This window comes from Camellia sinensis, chromosome 13, assembly GCF_055761805.1.
Source record: "Camellia sinensis isolate YWXY chromosome 13, ASM5576180v1, whole genome shotgun sequence".
Taxonomy (NCBI): Eukaryota; Viridiplantae; Streptophyta; class Magnoliopsida; order Ericales; family Theaceae; genus Camellia; species Camellia sinensis.
The window spans coordinates 102,739,936-102,759,258 of NC_138973.1; the positions used below are offsets into that span (position 1 = coordinate 102,739,936).

The following is a 19,323-nucleotide window of genomic DNA, read 5'->3' on the forward strand; positions in this document are numbered from 1 at the left end:
TTTGAAAATGTTTTGGATACTCACCGAAAACACACTAGAAAGTTGGTGGTGTGCTGGAAATCACCTAGAGAGAGGCTCTCCAACACCCCTCTCTAATAGAAACCAAAAGTTAAAATGTTATTCAAATTGTTATTGATCAACTCTATCGAGTATGTGACAATAAATTTGCTCGCTTAAACTCTACCAAATTCAAGCCTGCCATACACTTTAGACTGTTCAAGTGTTGAATCTTCACCCACCTTAAACATATATACGTCCAATGCTTTGTCAAGCAAAAACAAACTTCATCATCCTAAATGCCACAAGTAGACTTGACATCTCAGGTGCACCAAGCATGGCTCATGTGGCTTCATAATACCAAACTCACCTATGAGAAAGGCGCTCACCCAATGCTACACAAGACATCTAGCTACGCATGTATATGCTAGCTAAGGTCCTTGACCTATCTAATAAGCTTCAATGCATGTAGGTATCTTGTTGCGCACGTCTTGAACAGACAGTAGCATATTAATTTCAAAATCGTAACCAAAATGGAAAACTATTTTCTTTCGAAAAATAACATTTCCATTGAAACAGAGTACAATATGCTATCTGAAGTTCAAATCGAAACTATTAAGGCCTCATTTAGTGTTTCCTTTTACTTTTTCTTTTTTCCTGAAAGCAGTGTTATCAATAATTTTCAAAATAAGTTTTCACTCTCCTCCCTCTCCCACCACTTGCAGCCATTACTCACTGCCACTAGTGGCCACCCTGCACCACTAACCACTATTGTTTAACTCTACAACAAGCTCCGACCACCTTATGATGGGCTCCAACGATCGAACAATCACTGCAAGTGAGCTCCAGTCGCCTTGTGATCTCCGGTTGCCTTGTGATCTCCAACACCACCCTGGCCAACCCCATTGCCAACCACCACATCCATCCATTATCCACCACTTGCTACCATCTCTGACAACTCACCAAACACGTTCACTATTTTTATTTTCATTTGAATTCAAAAGTCAGATACACCAAAAAAAAAAAAAAAAATTTACAAAAAAGAAAAACAAAACAAAATAAAAACTTGCGTCTTTTTCCCTGACCAGAGGAGACTGGGAATGAGACCCTAGGAAACCCAAGTCATGTGCATGGCTCAAGCAGTCCGTTTTCACTCACACCATCAGCATTTGCGCGGGTTCTTAATTGTCAACCCAATTCTAAAATTCATACCAAAAACCTACAAGGTTTGAGATGCACACGTTGGTCTTACCATGTTGCAAAATAACCTAAATCATTAACTCTTCATTTTCCAAACAAACAAGTAAATGACATTTAACAATGAAAATAAGAATACAACAAAAACTGCAATTAAGAACTGGTTTGTCCATGCCCGTCTTGCTATCATCAGCTGCCATATAATTTGCAGAGACTAAAATTTCATATATAGAGAAGAAAAAAAAAAGAAGAAAAAAAATATAGAGGAGCTCATTCATTTACATGCATACATATTTACAGCAGTCGGGGTCAACAAGAAAAAATTTAACCAAAAAAAAAAAAAATTATATTCACTGACCTCTATTGAGCTTTTAAAATGGCTAAGTAGAAGTAGCACCCAAAAGAAATTTATTCTCCGCTGCTACCATCAAAGTCATTCGCCAAAAAATGTGTTGCCATCTCAAGCGTTATTCTACCAGTCTTCGAGCCATTCTGGAGTATCAAGCTCTTCCACATCTTGGTGTGGCGAAAGATGAGAAGCTCCACACTCCTCAGAATGACTTTCCAAGTGTTGAGCTAGACGCGAGATAATCTCATGTGGAACAGGGAAGCTGCCATCTGTAATTGCTTCCCAATCAACATCATCAAACCATGGATGAGATTTGACAGAATCAGCACCATGGCTTCCAAGTCTTGTGGTTTCATCAACTTCAAGTAACTGAATGAATGTATTTGTAGGCATAAGATCAATGCCGCAGGAAAAATATAATACAATTAGACACATTTGTTTGCCGGATAAGGGAGGGGGATCCATGGGATCCATTTATCCCACATTTGGTAGTGCAATTTCACAATGGGACAGTGCCAAAACCACTTGCTGGTCTTTCCAAACAGACAGCATGAAGAAAAGAAGAAAAAAAAAGGTCAAATAGACTCGGAAATAAAAGAGATAGTGAAACCCTTTCCCACCATTGATTCTGTCCTAGTACTACTACTCTTTCATCGTTGTTGGTTCTTTTGACATAACATTCTTGGGCACCTCCAATCCGGTTGGTCGGTCACCCTGTAGCGAGTGTTGGGCAATAATTCAATCCCACGAGGGGTGGGATAAAATAAAAACTTAACACTCAGTTTGGATTGGGTGATCTTTTGAGAAATGTTGAACTCTTTTCTCATGTGTGGTTGATAAGTTAGGTGAGAAATTGTGAGAAATGATGAGAAAAAGAACTCTCTTATTTTATAGGTTTCATTTCTCACCAAAAGTGGCGAGATTTGGTGATAAACAAACTGATTGATTGTGTAATTTTTATAATAATGAGATTGCCCATTAAAATACAAAAGGAAAAAAAGAAATCTCACCCATATCCTTATACAACATATTTTACTTTCTTACTTATCCAAATGTTATAGGGAGAAAAAACAATCATTTCCTGTTTTCTTTTTTATTTTTATTTTTATTTTTTTTCTCACCTAGGTGAGAGACCATAATAATTTCTTTTCTTTTCTCATCCCACGATCCAAATGGAGTGTAAGGACCTCCACAATCCTCCTTATTCCAAGTGGCTGAATGGTCCTATCCTCCCTTATCCTATCTGGCAACCAAACATGGTAGGGAAATAGCAAATATAAATCTAGCGTAGAGTTACCTTGGTGATGAGATCAACAGCTTCAAGGCTCAGAGTCCCGGGCAGAGTTAGCTGTCCTTTTGCAATCTTTGCAAATGTTTCAAGCTCACTTTCTCTCCATGATCCAAACGGCATTTCACCTAGTAACATGAAATAGATCAGGACTCCCAATGCCCACCTGCACAATTTCAGCTACCAAGTTTGAGGCCCTGCAGGCAGTTCTGAGATACAAGATCAGAATGAACGAAAGAAAAACCAGGATATGCATAAGCACATGGTTGTTAGCAGTGGCAGACACAGGAATTGTACATAGCAGATTTAAAATGGACAATAAAATTTTAATGATTTTATTATTAGCAAAGCCATTGTATGTAAATCATATTAAAATATCTAATTCTATAAACATAAATTTTAAAATTTTCATTAACTATGCAAATAAAAATTTATTTTAAGAAAATATTGAGATAGACACATAAAAATAAAATAAAATGCATCAAAAGAGGGTTTTATATAAATAGTTTTCCACATTATATAAAATAAAAAAGAAATACACAAGTACTTTTTTCAAATTCATAAATAATAATAAAAAAATCAATATGTCTAGGCTTCCGATTTTTCAGCTCTCATTTTTCAATAATCCTATGATCATATGATATGCTATCACTATATAATTTTGATCATTTATTTATTTTTATTTTTTTTGGACCAGGTAGGATGTTGATAAGTTAGTAGAATTACATTTACAATGTTATAAAGTATTATTATAGCATTATTATTATTTTTTTATATAAATAATCAAATTTTATTAAAAAAGCATCAAGACGATGCAAAGAACACATAAAGAACAAAACCCTAAAAGGACCCAAAACAAAACTAGCAAATCAAATCCTCCACACACACCCAAAAAAAAAAAAAAATTGGTTGAGAGCCACATCTTGATTGATGGACAGTAGCTTAAAGGGTTTTTATTTCTGCTAATTGAAGTTTTCAAAATTGTTGGCTTTGGATTGAGGGGGGAGGACCAAAATATCAGTCCAGTAAATTTACATGAAAAACTTGTAACCTTGCAGGGGCCCACGGATTGGGTCCGCCAGTGGTTATTAGAATCTTATGATTAACGATTTGATTCATTCGATTCGATATGAGTTTCAACCAAAACGATTTGATTCATATTATTGAATCTTTCAATTCAATTGTGATTCCCTACAATTCATTACGATTCACTATAATTCGCTATATGATTCACAATTTTAGTAAAACCATTCACAATTCAATTTGCAATTTGACAACAATGCATACACATAACAGAGTTAAGCCAAATCCTAAAAAAATTCCTGCAAAATGCAGATGCATGAATTAGTTTGTTATGCCGGGAAAGCACAAGCCGCCTATGATGACATGTTATGTTGCTCAGATGAAAACAAAAAAATGAGGTTCCAGGAGTACAAAGGATGCAGATATATAGGAAAGGAAACAATAGAAGCTGAACCATTAGTGTAGGAAGGTAAAATGTTGTTCCAACAAAATATATTCATAGAACTATGTGGTGTGAAAGTAACTTTAATGACCTAGGCACATTTATAGGCAATTGAGTATGCTTTCTCACGCACAAGAAGAAGCGAGGAATGGAATTCAATGTATATGGTCAAACATACTTTAGTTATGCCATGAGCCATATTGGTCCTGGACTTCAACAACACATCAACAGTGTGCCCTGTAAAAGTTAATGTAAGGCTTGATGCCATGGTTCTCGCAGAGCTACTATTTGATGCTTCAATTGCATTAGTTACCTTCATAATGGTTAATTCATTTATATGTAACATTCTAGATAATGGTTACAAGTATTTTCCAAATTCCCAAAAGGTATTTTTTGACGAATACACTTAAGCATATTCAATGGAAGCATCAATGGAAGCACCATACCATAACTGAGTGAGATCAATTTACCTGGAATGCAGATCATTCTAGGCAATGGACGGGAACGTGGTGTACCACATGCTCTACATACTATAGGATAGGTTTATGTAGACCACATTATTGGAATGTATTACGGTACTTCAAAAATATGAGAGTGACTTTCTATTATGAAAAAAAAAAGAAAAAAAAGACAGTTGATGAAACAAAATCTATTACAAGATATTTATACTCATTTATTGAAGTTTTTCTAATATCCAAATTAGTAACACAAAAGCACATTCTAAGTGTATCTCATATAAGTTGCACCCGATGCTTTTACGGCTTCCTTGTTTAGATATTACCCTACCACAACTCCACTGTATGTAGATTTCAATCCAACGTAATTAGTATGTTATTTTCGTTAGGAAAATACCAAGGACTGTTGAAATCTGTCTGACCCACCCAATCCGAACCGACCATTTGTGGACAGTTTCACCACCAATTTCGGTTGGCAACAGTTGACATTACAAAATATTTTGATTTTTCCATATTTAAAGAACTAAAAATCAGTCTACCCAACCCACCGGATGTATTAAAAGATACTTCTAGCCACGTGTTTGTTCTTTACTAGTTGAAGATATTAAATTATAGTATTATTTCATCTACCGAGATATTAAATTATAGTATTATTTCATCTACCGAGATAACCTATGGAGTAGGCATCATTACTACAACTTGTTCAACTTTTCAGCTAAACTTCATAATTACACATTTAACGTATGCAACTCTTCGGCTGGACTTCATCATTACACATTTCAACTTCTCATTTCCCATGTCTCTTTGAATACTTTAGTTGGTATAATAGAAACCCTTTTTTTTATTTTACATGATAGTTTCTGGCCCTTGCCGTATCACTGCCGTTTCACCTTCTCTTTTGCCATTGGAGGTCGCTTCGCTGTCACCACTGCTGGCGGTCAGAGACTGCTTAACCTTCACCTTCAGATATTTCTTTGTCGCCGCTTCTCAGTCTCAGATCTGCCTCTCTCACTCCTCTTTGCCTCTCTGCTCTCTCACCCTTCACCTCTCCCCCTTAATCCTCATTTCTTAAGCCCCTCCGCGTCTGGGGAAAAAAATTCGGGTTAGAAATGCTATTTTAATTTTTTGGTTATTAGGTTTAACTCTCTGGTGGACCAGTTGGTTTTGACACTCGACCGACCAATAGCTCAAAACCGAACATATTCGGTCGGGTGACAGGTATATAGTAAACCCAAACCAATCCAACCCGACCCATGAACACCCCTACCAAAGAAATAAATTGGGAAAATGTTTGGATAGTCTTGGGTAATTAAATATAGTAAATTAAAATGAGTCAGGGTACTAGTTCTTTTACAACCCCATGAGTCAAATTGATCAATTAACAAACTATTTTATATATGTTTCAGTTACATGTTGTACCCCGCATAAACATGTTCTTCAAAACATTTCCTAACACTCCAAGCAGAAAGAGAAGTAAAAAAAAAAAAAAAGATTTCCTAACACAGCATTCCATTCTAAAATACTACTTTTACCATAAGCAGGATTGTACATAACCAAGTAATGGGATATGTTGTTTCAAGTTCCTTGTGCTCTCCCTTCCCTTGCACACAACTTCCATTAGAAATCTTTCTGATGGAAACAAAATCAAAAGTTGGCTTCTTTTCATATTGTTTCTTTTTTTCTAATTATGACTGTTTCTTGTAGTACTAAGCAAACCATGATGTGACAGACTACAATGTATGGTATTAAGATGAACCTAAGAGGTATATATACTTGTTACATACCAGTCAGCAGGGAGACCATGACCTTTTCCCTGGACTATCTCTGGAGCCAAAGAGTCTGCCATCCCACATATAGTGAATGTTCTTTCACCTGATAACTTCTTCCCAAATCTGAAGTCCACAAGCTACAACACAGCAAAAGGTTACAAATTTATTAAGCACAATGTTGTTCAATTATGAAGCACAGACACCTATCTGGAGGTCACCTACTAGTATCCAACACGTGTCAAACACGGACACTTGTTGGACATGCTGGAGGAAGTGTCTCATTTTTTTTTTCTTCCAGTCGGACACACTAGGGACAGGCGACGAACACATTGGGAACACACTAGGGACATTAGGTCTCGCATTTTTTTTATTTCATTTTTTTATCAGAATACCCGAGGTTGATGAATTTTATGAGAATAAATATTTAACATAGAATAAATATATAATATTCAAATAAATGATAAATATATAATAAGTATATAAAATTATATGTTTCCCAAATGTCCCCAGCATGTCATATCCGGCATTTTTTGAAAATTTGAGTTTCGGCGTGACTGTGTCATGTCATTTATCCGTGTTTGTGTTTATTAGCTGTTCAATTTATCCCTCAAGGAGTAAAAGAACAAGAGAATCATTATGCAAAATTAAAAACATAGAAACAAATGACTGGAACCTGTAGATGTCCTGTCTGGTCAAACATTAGAACATCTGGAGATACACCTCTGTAAAGAACCCCATTCTGAAATTCAAACAAGTATATATGAAATAATTTTTCAAAACCAGTAGTACTAGTGTGTAACAGACTCAGGAATTGAAGCAACAGTCTATTATTTAGACAACGAACCTTGTGTAAATCTTCTAAGGCAGTGACAACAATGGCAGCACAGAATCGAGCCGATGCTTCATCAAGTGGGGTGTGAAGTATTGAAGCAATTGGACAAGCAATGCAGGTATTTAACAGTATGCCAGCGTGTGTCTGATCAGCACAGGTGCATAAAACCTGTGGTACACTACCTGAAGGGCTTACACTCTTCATCAGGTTCTTTTCTCTTAAAACCAGTGCTTCGTTTCCAAGACTTCTGATTTTTTGCTTCGAAAATCTCTTCAGGCTAAGCAAATTTTCTGATAGATTGAGAAAGACAAGATAACAAAAATAAAAATGTTTTAATCGCTACTTTATTAATATATTTTTCCATAATTCCTGCACACCATCTAATACACATCAGCCCTCTCTGAAGCAAGTAAATAGTTAGCTTTATAAGGTTAGTGACCCAAGTCAAAGCAACCTTCAGGCTTCACTGCACTTGTACTTGACAATATTAGCATCAATATACAGAAAGGAAACCAACCTGAATCTCTCAAAAGTACAAGCCCGATCTCACTACAGTCGGTGGAATACAAACACTTTCTCCACTCCTACCAAAGTAACCAGTATGCAAATTAAAATGCCTGTCTCTTTCCATAACAAGGTCACAATAACATGTAGAATTAATTAGGTTTTACCTCCTTCAACAAACACTGAATATCACCTTACCTCCCCTCAACTTTAAAACCATATATTTAGAACCCTGATAGTTGAGGAGTCTAAATGTACAGTTTTAAAGGTGAAGAGGGCTAAGGTGATATTCAGTGATAGTTGAAGGGGTAATGTGTGTATGACAAAAGAGATTTGAAAACCCTTACCAAATCTGAGAGCTTCACCTTCCCAAGAGTAGAAGGATCAATCGTTCTGAATTCATTGGACAAACCCAAGGAATAGTCCCTCGATCTACATAATGTCAATCAGTAGAATCGGGATTACAAAGTAATTTCAGTCAAAGGCACGAAACAATGTAGTATAAAAAGTAACACTGACATTTTCCATTTAAAGTAACAATGATTTTTCATCATTAATTTTGTTAGTGAAGATATTAGATACATGAGATTACTACATACTTGTGATCATCCTGTGAAAGCTTTGCCAGAGGGCCAACGACAGAGTCAAACTTTTCTTTTGTCAATACAGAGCATACCACGTCACCCACAGCAACTGCACTCACTAGGCCAATGTGCTCACTGATAAGCGTCCACTCACCAAAATAACTTCCCTCATCCTTCTGCACCAGAAGCTCTTTATTGTTCTGCGTATCATTGTCCTGCTTTGAGCTGTCAGCCACGAGACTGCCCGTGTTCGGTTTATTAATTACTTCTGAATCAACAGTAATTCTAACTTGTCCCTTCTCGATAATGTACAATCCCAAGAAAGCCTCATCCTTCATACATGGCAAAATGTAAGGGAAGGAAGATTAAAAAAAAAATAAGACATTTAATTCGAAATAGAATATTTACCCTATCAGCTATTATCTGCCCATCAGAAAAGGAAACTTCAGAAAGAGATTCTGCAATGTGACTCAGCTGTAAGATTGTCAACCTCGAGAGCAGATCTACTGATCGAAGCAACTTCAATGATGATAAATTTGAAAATTCTGACATAAGAATTCCTCGAAAATCTTCCCTTTTTAAAGCCCAAAGAGTTCCACTTGTCACAGCACGGACAGAGGCCTGGAGTGGTTTGTTATTCCTAAGTGAAATGTACCGGAGGAAACCACATACAGTAAGAATGAAACTACCATGGTTAACAGTAACAAATTCAAGGAAATCATGATCCTAAATGTTCACAATAAGTCATGAAATGAACCATTTCTTAGAAAATAATTATGGATCTAAGATCACCAGAGTTGTGTTTGTCTGAGAACACTAGAAATAATCCTGATCAAAACATATCTGCAATCATTTATGATTTAAATTATGCTGGACCTTTTGATCTTAGGTACCAATAAAGAGTATGTAAAGTCAACCCATCAATGATTAGGTGGGATCCACAAATGTAATGGCTGATGATTCGCTTTCGCTTAATCAAAGGGCTAATTATTTATACACCATTTTACTCATTATGTAAACACGAACGGCATTTTTGGAAAATATGATACTGACACTTAAATCCAGATACAGGAAAATTATTAATGGAGAGAGTTTTACTCGTTTAAGTAAACATGAACGGCATTTATGGAAAATATGCTACTGACAATTAAATCCAAATACAGGAAAATTTAATGGAGAGAAAGAGAACTCACATTAGTGCCAGCTCTCCAAATGATGATAATCTTTCAGCTGTATACAGATGCAGAACCCTTGGAACCTCTCCATCTTTTTCTTCCTGCTATTTATGACATCTTATTAACATTGTAACTGAAGAAATTTACAGGGAATAAGCTGCAACATAAAATCAGAAATATTCTCCTCCAGAAAACATGTATTTCATAAGAAGACAACTATTGGTCTAAGACAACTAGGAATGTCGTTTACTGAACATTTCAGAAGACAATTTTAAGAATCAAATAAAAAGAAGCTAACAACATCTAAAAATTAGTAAATGTAGCAGTTGAATCCAATAAAATAAATTATAACCTGGGTTGCCAAAACCTCGAATTCTCCACTGCCAACAACATAAAAACAGTCACCTTCACCACCCTGCAAAATATGACTTGTTACACCTCTATAGTCAATAAATACAAATTTGCCTTTACGAATTTATATTAAAAATAAAATAAAAAGAACTAGGACAAGGATAGCAAAAGGTTACATTGATGTGATTAGGGATATGTATGAAGATGTGGTAACCACTATTAGATCACTTGCTGAAGAGACAAGTGAATTTACAATTACTATAGTATTACACCAAGGATCAACTTTAAGTCCTTACCTTTTCGCTTTAGTTATAGACGAGTTGACGCGCAATATTCAGGATGATGTGCCATGGTGTATGCTTTTTGCAGATGATATCGTGTTAGTGGATGAGACTAGAGAAGGAGTTAACACTAAGTTGGAGATTTGGAGAAAAGCACTTGAATCTAAAGGATTTAGGATAAGCAGAACTAAGATAGAGTATATAAAGTGTAATTTTAGTAATAATCATAGTTTGGAAGCAGAAAAGAAGTGAAAATTGAGAACCAAGAACTACCTAAGAGTGAACATTTTCATTATTTAGGATCGATTATCTCAACCACTGGGGAGATTGGAGCGGATGTGGTCCACAAAATTAAGACGGGTTGGCTTAAGTGGAAGAGTGTGTCTGGAGTACTATGTGATAAATGAGTACCCATTAGGCTAAAAGGGAAATTCTATAGAACGGCTATTAGACCAGCGATGTTGTATGGGACGGAATGTTGGACAACTAAGAAACACATAGATAAGACAAGTGTTGCTGAGATGAGGATGCTAAAGTGGATGTGTGGCAAGATTAGAAAAAACAGTGTTAAAAATGAGTATATTCGAGAATGGATAGGAGTAGAACCGATAGAAGATAAGTTGAGAGAAAATAGATTGAGATGGTTTGATCATATACAACGGAGACCAGCAAGGACAGTAGTGAAAAGATGCGATACAGTGACGGGAGATGGTAGTATTAGGGGAAGGGGTAGACCTAGATTGACGTGGACTAGTATACTAAATAGAGATAAGAATCTCCTTAATTTGACTAACGAAATGGCCTTGGATAGAATTGAGTGCAGAAAAAGGATTCATGCAACCGACCCGCATTTAAGGCGACTTAAGGCTTGGTTTGGTTTGGTTTGATTTGGTTTCATGTTCTAATATACAAATATAAATAGCTTGGTGAGTCATTAGTCTTCGTTTAGAACTATACATGTGCTGGCATGTGCATGAATAACCATTTGCCACTTCAATTCATATATTTTGAGTTCAAATACTGAATCAACCTTGAAAGAGCCATCTTCCTAAATGATAATAATCATGAATAAATTAACCTCTGAAGAAGAAAATATGTATTTTCTCTTCTAGATATTTTCTCTTCTAGTGAAACCTCAATGCTTGGAAATGGTATATTTATTTTGCTACGTCATTCTCACATAATCTAATTGATGATGTTAGATCCCCATCCACCACTAACACATATAGAGCACTGCTATGCATCACAATGGAATTTCATGACTCACACTGAAGTCACATCTTAATTTAGTTTCAAGCCAAAGTAAACATCCCTTCTAAATTAAATGTGCCGTTCCACATCAGTCAGAATATGTGACATTTCAGTGACATCCAATACGTAAAATAAAACAGCTAAAGATGTCTATGATGTTAAAAACTAAAATAAGAATCAAAATATAACTAACCTGTTGCACTACAATTTCTCCTGGTTGAACCTCAACTCTTTGCATGCAATCCAACAAAACATGACGCTGAGAATCAGTTAGCTTTCTGAATAGAAAATGATCATGCAATGCCCGTTCAATTTGTGCCTGCAATATATGGTGTCAATTAATGAAGAACCAATAGAGGTTAACAATAAGGAATCGCTACCCGAAAGAAAAAGAAGAGGTATAGATTTTTCTTTCGTACAAAACCGATTGGAATATAAAAAGAATAATTTACAGAAAGAAGGTTTACTTCTTCTTCCCAGGTCTTCCTGTGGGCAGGAGATGGAGGAACCCAGATTTGCCCATTCTCTAGGGAACTTTCAATAACACGGAGACGTGCCCGTGATAAATCATGCCTAGCACGATTGATTCTCGAACTCCAGCTTAAGGTTGAAGGAGACTCTGACCCTGTGGCCTCAACAATTTGAGGGATAGGGGGTCGTAAAACGGCATCTGGACTTGCTGACTGGCCAACAGAGCACTGGCACAAAAGAACACATCATAAATTTAATAAAACCTAGATCATGAAGCACAACAAAGTAAAATAAAAGAGTTACACTTAATAAATTGTGGACAACAAGCTCTCTTACATCAGTTAACCCATTAACATGAACAACTATCACAGTAATGTCATCTGTCCGAGTTTCATATTGCAGCCAAAGTCGATAAGATTCAGCAACTATTGCAGCACAAGCATCACGTGGATCCTTATATTTTGCAACCTGGAAATTAAGTAGCAGAATAAATGACTTTGATGGTTAGCGGCAAGAAAGAAGAGGGGCAAAATTTGACTGTTGCCTTACATCTAGTTGACGAGGAATGGAAACCCGCAAATTTTAAAGAGAAAAAGTTCAAACATAAAATAAAAATTATCCAAAAACAGACAGTAAACAAAAGAATCCTCCATAAACAGAATAAAGGCTAACAACCTTCATTGTGCACATCGAGATATCATATGAAAGCAAAATGATGTCATCCTAAACTGACTCAATGATAAAAATGAAAAAGGTAATCATGCCCGCATGCAAGCATGCCATCTCCATAACGCATACAACAAAATTTACTCAGCTAGTAGAGAAATAATCAATCCAGTTTAGGAAAGTGGAGGCATAAGACATTTGTGTAGTCCACCCTGATTTGGACACCCTAAGGAAAAAAATAATTTCTCTTTTCTGATTCGCATCCATGACACATGCAAAACACCGTTAGGAACCACCATCCGTGTCTTAAAAAGTTGTGAAGATATTACATAATTTGTATTTGTTGTGGGTTTAAAATGGTATGGACAAAGGTGGGTACTACAAATAATCCACAAAAAAATTCATAGAAATTTCAGATTTTCTAGCAAAACCTTCGTATTATTTGAATTTTTTTGTAATTTTAAGGCTATGTTTGGATCATGGATTTGGATAAAGATTTGAAAATGAAAAGGAAAAGGAAAAGGCCAGGGAAATGTGAATAAAATATAAGCTAAATTTTTTCTCCATTTCCCTCACCTTTTTCTTTATCTTTCCAGATCCTTACCCAAATCTATGATCCGAACACAACCTAAAATAAACTTACTTTCACAGAAGGCTAATAAGTAAGAAAAAAATAATAATGAACCAAGAAAACAGATTGTTTCGGTGTGTACAGAAAGACATTTGAATGATCAGAAAATTTTGAACCACTGAAAAAAGTAAAATATCATTTTATTAGTCAGGACATAGGTACTTGAGGTGGACATCATTGGCCATTCAGCTCTCATCTTCCTTCTGAAAGTATCATGCATAGCAAAAAGCATTAAACATTTAAAAGTTAAAAGACACAAAGTGACTGTGTAGAACAAGTAAATGAGAACCACTCTAGGGTTTCAAATGTATCTCTCAATAAATATTCATTCATTCAAAGGTAAGTTTCTTTCTTACATAATCCCATATATATAAATGTTCCACAACCAAATAGGGTAAAATTCATTTTACCCCCTTGTGGTTTGAGCCAAAATCACTTTACCCTCCCATGGTTCAAATATAGCCAAAAAGCTCCCATGTGATTTTGGACTAAAATGCAACCATTAAAACCGTTACTAATATATGTAAAATAACTATAATGCCCTCAAATCCTGTACTTGTTTTGTTATTTTCTTTCTCTCTCGTCTCTCATACACATAATTTATGATGTCTGACGTCAATTCAATTAAATCACAATAATTATAGTTTTTAATTATTTATTGTAATTCTTAATTTTGTATTTTAATTTTAATTTAATTATTTTTTAGATCTCAATTAATCCTAAATATTAAATTATTTATCGTAATTTCTAACTTTTTAATCTAATTTAATTATATTTTATATCACAATTTATTCTAAATCATTAATTATTTATTGAAATTTTTTAACAAGTTAATCTACTTTTAATTTAATCATGTTTTAGATCAATTCTTAATTATTATTTATTTTTATATTTTTATTTAATTATATTGTAAATAAATTCTTAATTATATTGTAGATTTTAGATCAATCCTTAAGTATATTTTAAATTATTTTATTTTAATTAACATACTAATCTAATTTCAGGTTTAGAGAAAATTCGGGTAAAGTTGTCTTTTTATTGTATTAATTTCACTTAATTTTTTTAGAAAACCAAACCCACTCTTAAAAATGGTATGTGTGATGCACCTTCCGTTAGTTTGGATGAAAAACTTAACAGTGGCACTTCAGTCCAAAATCACATGGGGGCTTACGGGCTATATTTGAACCATTGGAGGATAAAGTGCTCCAGCCCCAAACCACGAGGGCAAAAAATGAATTTAACCCAACAAGAAAACTAAGGAAAAATGATAAATAATTAAAATTAGAAACAAATCCTAAAAATTCAAAGCTGTCAATTGGTGCCTCGCGTGCCTAAAATATGTCTTCACTCCTTTCCTTTCTTGATCCCCATCACAGAGACTTGTAGCAAAACCATTTGAGAAACAAGTGTCGATCGCACTGACCCTTCTTCATAGTCCACCAAAATTCAGGAAGTAGGACAATAAACTCTACCATTAGACAAATGACTATCATGCCTTTCTCTCAGCCTTCATCTCATCACTGAAAAGCCTTCAACTTATCCTAGTGACACAATTTAATTACTGTGCTCAGAGGATGTTAGGTAACTTTCTTTTATCTTGTTATAACAACTGGATGATCACCGAAGCTCAGAACATAACTCAGTGTCATACACCAAGTTTTACGTGTACTACACTATCTATTGTCTTGACTCTTGATCCTACCTGGCCTTTATACTCGAGCTCACCTCGAAACAACCTTCAGTCTTGCCATTTGAGGTGGATTACATGAATCCCATGTCTCCTTTCCAGTCCATCTGGAATCATGGTTTCTGCTAAACCCCAAATCCTCTTGATGTTGAACCTTTTGTCATTTCCATATATCTCTCTGACACTAACCCAATCATTTCTCTACCAGTTATAGTTCCATAATCATCGTCCTTGACTTTAATGTATCTACTTGAACACCATTATCTCCTCCCCTGTAACCTACTATAGTTGACCTTATATTCATTATGACACATAACAGAGCCTTGCACCATAAAGCTTGTCATGCATCCTTTCAACATGAGCAGCCTCAAATTAATCATCCCCATACAGATCTCAATGATCATGACACTTCAGCGAGGGGAATAACTCTATTTAGTGTGAGTTGAACTGAACCCCCCACATTAGTTGTTTATTGTCTTGAATGACAAGTGCAAGTTACAATAATTGTCAAGTCGAACTTAACATACAATATTTCCTTATCAATGGATACACTTGCAACTAACGAAATTATGAAATATGGTACAAATTTGATATCTAAAAGTTTTATGATATTGTAACTTAAAAATTACTAAGTCCTACATTTTACAAAACATATCCTCGCGTCATCAATATTAGGCAACATTTTTTGCCAAAAAAAAAAAACTAAAGACCTACCATTTTAACATCTGAAAGAAAAAACGGAGAGAGAGAGAGAGAGAGAGAGAGACTGAAGCAATACCTGTACTGCTAACCTAATATGCTAGGAGAATTAAGATAAATGAAAACTAAACCAAATGATTCACAAATTGTAGTTAAACAAATTTGACAAGATGCGCAAGGATAATATCGGATATTCTATATGGTAATTTCGAATTTTCATTTTTAAGGTAATTACAAAGCTTAAAATACAATGTAATACTCGCATCCAGACCCAAAAAATATCAATGAAAGTCTGACGAGGATGGTTTTTGAAAATCTGAAATTATCTTGAAATTCTTCGATTAATGCAATTGATGCATCATGGAGACCAAAAGTTTTAAGCTATCCATCACCAAATTCCCAACACTAAATTATTCGGCATATCCAGCTCAAAATTAACTATAAACATTTAAAAATAAGATTTACAATAAAAGAAGGGAAGTGTAATTCCCACTCCACTTCTTTATAAATACACTATTGTCGTTTAGTATGGAAGGGAATAGTGTCAAATTTGGACACTAAGGACAAGTTTTAGAGTGCATTTATCAAGAAATGGAGTGAGAAGTGGGGATAACAATTCCCTAAAAAAAATCCTGAAAGATCATTATGCGATATTGTATCCTTATCATCGCCGACATAATGATGGTGTTTGTTTGGGTTTTTTTGAGCTAACTTATGGCTTCTGGCTTTTGAAAAGCTATTTTAGACTGTTTGATTAAACTTATTTCAAACAGCTTCTGATTCTAACAACTTATTTTAAGCCAAAAAAGCTGATTCTGAGAAACTGCTCACCCTTGCTTCTGATTATCAACTCTGCTGTGGACATGTTAATTTACGGTTATACTCTTAAATTTTTTTATTTTTATTTTTTTAAAAAATAGAAAAAGACCCAAATGGACTATAAAATATTATTATTATTTTTTATGAGAAATATAAACAAGTAGTGAATAATAAAAAATAAAAATTAATTGAAAAAGCTACTTCACAGCTTATTTAACAAACGCTACTCAGCAACTTAAATCTATAATTCAACAGTTACACCAAACCGATTAACAACTTCTGATTAAAGTCATAATCTATAATATGTTAAGCTATAATCTATAATTTATTTTAACAGCTACACCAAACGGGGCCAATTAAGTTTGTATCGTGCTACAAAGTTTAGGATTGAGTCAGAGATCTGAAGAAAATAGTATAACCAAGAAATCGCAAAAATTATAAATACCAAAGTATTTATTACATCTCCAAAATTGGGAAAATGTCTAACATCAATTGTGTCCCCCATTCAATTTTATGATTGAATTTTCCAAAATGACTATACTTCTCAAATTCAATAACACCTCCAGGCTCCAATAGTGAAAAATCCCAAATCTCAAGTCAGGAGCCGTAGCTCAGTGAAATCTCAAGAAAGCATATTAATGCTTGTGATTGAGAGTCCACATTAACAACAGGATAAAACTATATCATTGAGACCAACTATGTAGCATAAAAGATTAGCAGCATCTAAACAGCAACATAAGAAAAGGATACCTCACCATGTCAACCACAGTTTGGCTAGAAAGGAACTCGAACACCCCATCGCTGGCAATTACAAAAAAAGGATGATCTTGTTTGAGCTCCAAAACAACAATTTCTGGGTTTGCCACAACCCCAATTGTCTCTGCAATAGAATCACCTATACTTCGTGTAAAGGCCGTACCAGGATACATCCCATTTTCCACCCAAAGTCTAGGAGGATCACCATCATCACCTTCTTCAGTACCCCAACACTGCACATCTGGGTTTTTCAGCCCTTCAATCTGATCCAAAGTAAGAACTCTTGCTCCACAAAGCTTAACCCGTTCAAGTTCATCCACCCGAAATGGAGTTTGATCTATAGATAGGTCAACTGCTACAACATCCTTCCCTCTTCTCTCAGCTATAACAGCCCTAGAATCACCTGAATTAGCTACGTAGATTGTCCGACCACGAACCAATATGGTAATTGCAGTTGTCCCACTCATACTATCATCCAAACTGTCAGCGTGCAACTGTGAATTTGTTGCCAAGAATGCAGCATGACATGCCTCAACTGCATCTGTACGAAACCGACTATTCCGAAGCAAATTTTCACATAACCTCCTCTTCACAAACTGTGAGCATTGAGCCCCGAATTCTCCATGCCCATCAAAAACCCCAAAGAAATTGTCATCAGGGTTTGTCCCAAATGGAGTGTGGATGCAAAAACTGTCTTGATTAGCTTTATCAAGAGCGTCGGGGTAATACCCTCTCTGAGACAAATATGAGTATCGTAATTCATAGTTCCCTGATGGAACGGTAACCGTCCGTGATCCCTCTGGAGGGAGAAACTGAGATGAAACCCTAGAAAGTCTGGTGATGCCTGCTTCAGAATCCCTAGTTATACTGAGCTCATTCAATTGATCTCTAAATTCTCCTTCTTGCCCAACTGAAGAATCAGGTGAGAACACAGGAAACTCACTTGCCCTCACATTTTGGCTTTCTTTAGCCTTGACATCTTTAGGTGTGCATATCTCACCAATGCAAGACCTTGAATAAACACAACCCATCACTGAAACCAACACAAAAAGAAAAACCCAGACACAAGAATTGCCTCAAGCTCATCAGTTTCAACTTCAACTCAGTTGAATCTACCAACAAAAATCAATCACAGTACTCTGCTTCAACAAAAAGCGACCCCAATCGAAGAATTCGACAACCAAATGTGCCTGATTGGTAAAGTAATTCTCTCAGGTAATCTTCCAAACAGCAAACTCGAGAGAATCAAAGCCGAATCTGATAAAAATGCAAGAGAATTCATCAGATTCCAGTAAAACCTTATCTGTTCACATGACTGATTAAATAAATTACAGCTTCAAGAATGAACTACTGACAAAAAATCAGACAAAACCCACAAAAACCCAGAAATGAAAATCAATTAAAAAAAAATTGAAGATTGTGGCCGAAAACTAAAGAATTTTATACAAACACAAATGAAGTTACGTATTTGATTCACTGTTCTGAAGAACAGTTAAGGGGAAAAAAGTAGAGTACTAGTTAAGAAGATATATACAAACATAATTACATAACTAACATACGGATTTGTGGGTAACTGAATGGAGAAAAGTCATCGAGAAAGAAAACAGAGACTTACCCAGTAGCAGAAACTCAGAGAAAATGCAACTCAGCTGGTGAGCACTGAGGATGGAGTCGATCGGGGAGAGAGACAGAGAGAGAGAGAGTGGTACAGGGCGTGGTTTGTGATGTGGAAAGAGGTGAAAAGTTGGGGTGGTTCGAAGATTGAAGGATTGAAGATAGACAGATGAAAGACGTGTATACAGTGAGTGCATGTGTGGAAGGTCAGGGCCTCAGCTTTTTTGTAGGGACTGGATTTCTCCCACGCGCTTACTTCACCCACGCTCCAAACTTGCTAGTAGTAGTAGGGACAATAATAAGCTGTTGGCAAAAACTTATTTTAATTGGTTTTTTAGAGTTTAGATTTTTTTTAATTTGGGATTAAAAAGTTTGTTTGGACTGATTTTTTATTTTTTTTTAAATTTAGAAAAATATAAAATGATTATGGTTAAATATGATATTTTTACTTATTAATTTTTAACATATTTTAACTTTTAATA

General features: G+C 35.3%; 1 protein-coding gene across 8 annotated transcripts; it reads right to left on the reverse strand.

The window, feature by feature from the left end:
* Positions 1-1,290: 1,290 nt before the first annotated feature.
* LOC114283492 (protein phosphatase 2C and cyclic nucleotide-binding/kinase domain-containing protein) lies at positions 1,291-19,108 on the reverse strand. 8 transcript variants are annotated; one of them, XR_014349345.1, is made up of 17 exons: positions 18,843-19,106; positions 17,227-18,484; positions 12,306-12,437; positions 11,966-12,196; positions 11,692-11,817; positions 9,968-10,030; positions 9,634-9,716; positions 8,849-9,080; positions 8,456-8,772; positions 8,204-8,288; positions 7,870-7,936; positions 7,365-7,642; positions 7,194-7,259; positions 6,536-6,657; positions 4,475-4,533; positions 2,841-2,997; positions 1,291-1,912 (listed from the first exon to the last, which is right to left on the reverse strand). XR_014349345.1 is itself a non-coding variant. In XM_082903025.1 (16 exons), exons 2-16 carry the CDS (start codon positions 18,256-18,258, stop codon positions 1,667-1,669), a joined length of 3,237 nt encoding a protein of 1,078 aa, XP_082759151.1. In that variant the 5' UTR covers positions 18,259-18,484; positions 18,843-19,108; the 3' UTR covers positions 1,291-1,666. The 8 variants fall into 8 exon arrangements, 4 of the variants coding, with proteins under 4 accessions (XP_082759151.1, XP_082759150.1, XP_082759153.1 ...); XR_014349344.1 differs by having other exon boundaries at positions 9,634-9,719; XR_014349343.1 differs by lacking the exon at positions 4,475-4,533 and having other exon boundaries at positions 2,841-3,028.
* Positions 19,109-19,323: the final 215 nt, after the last annotated feature.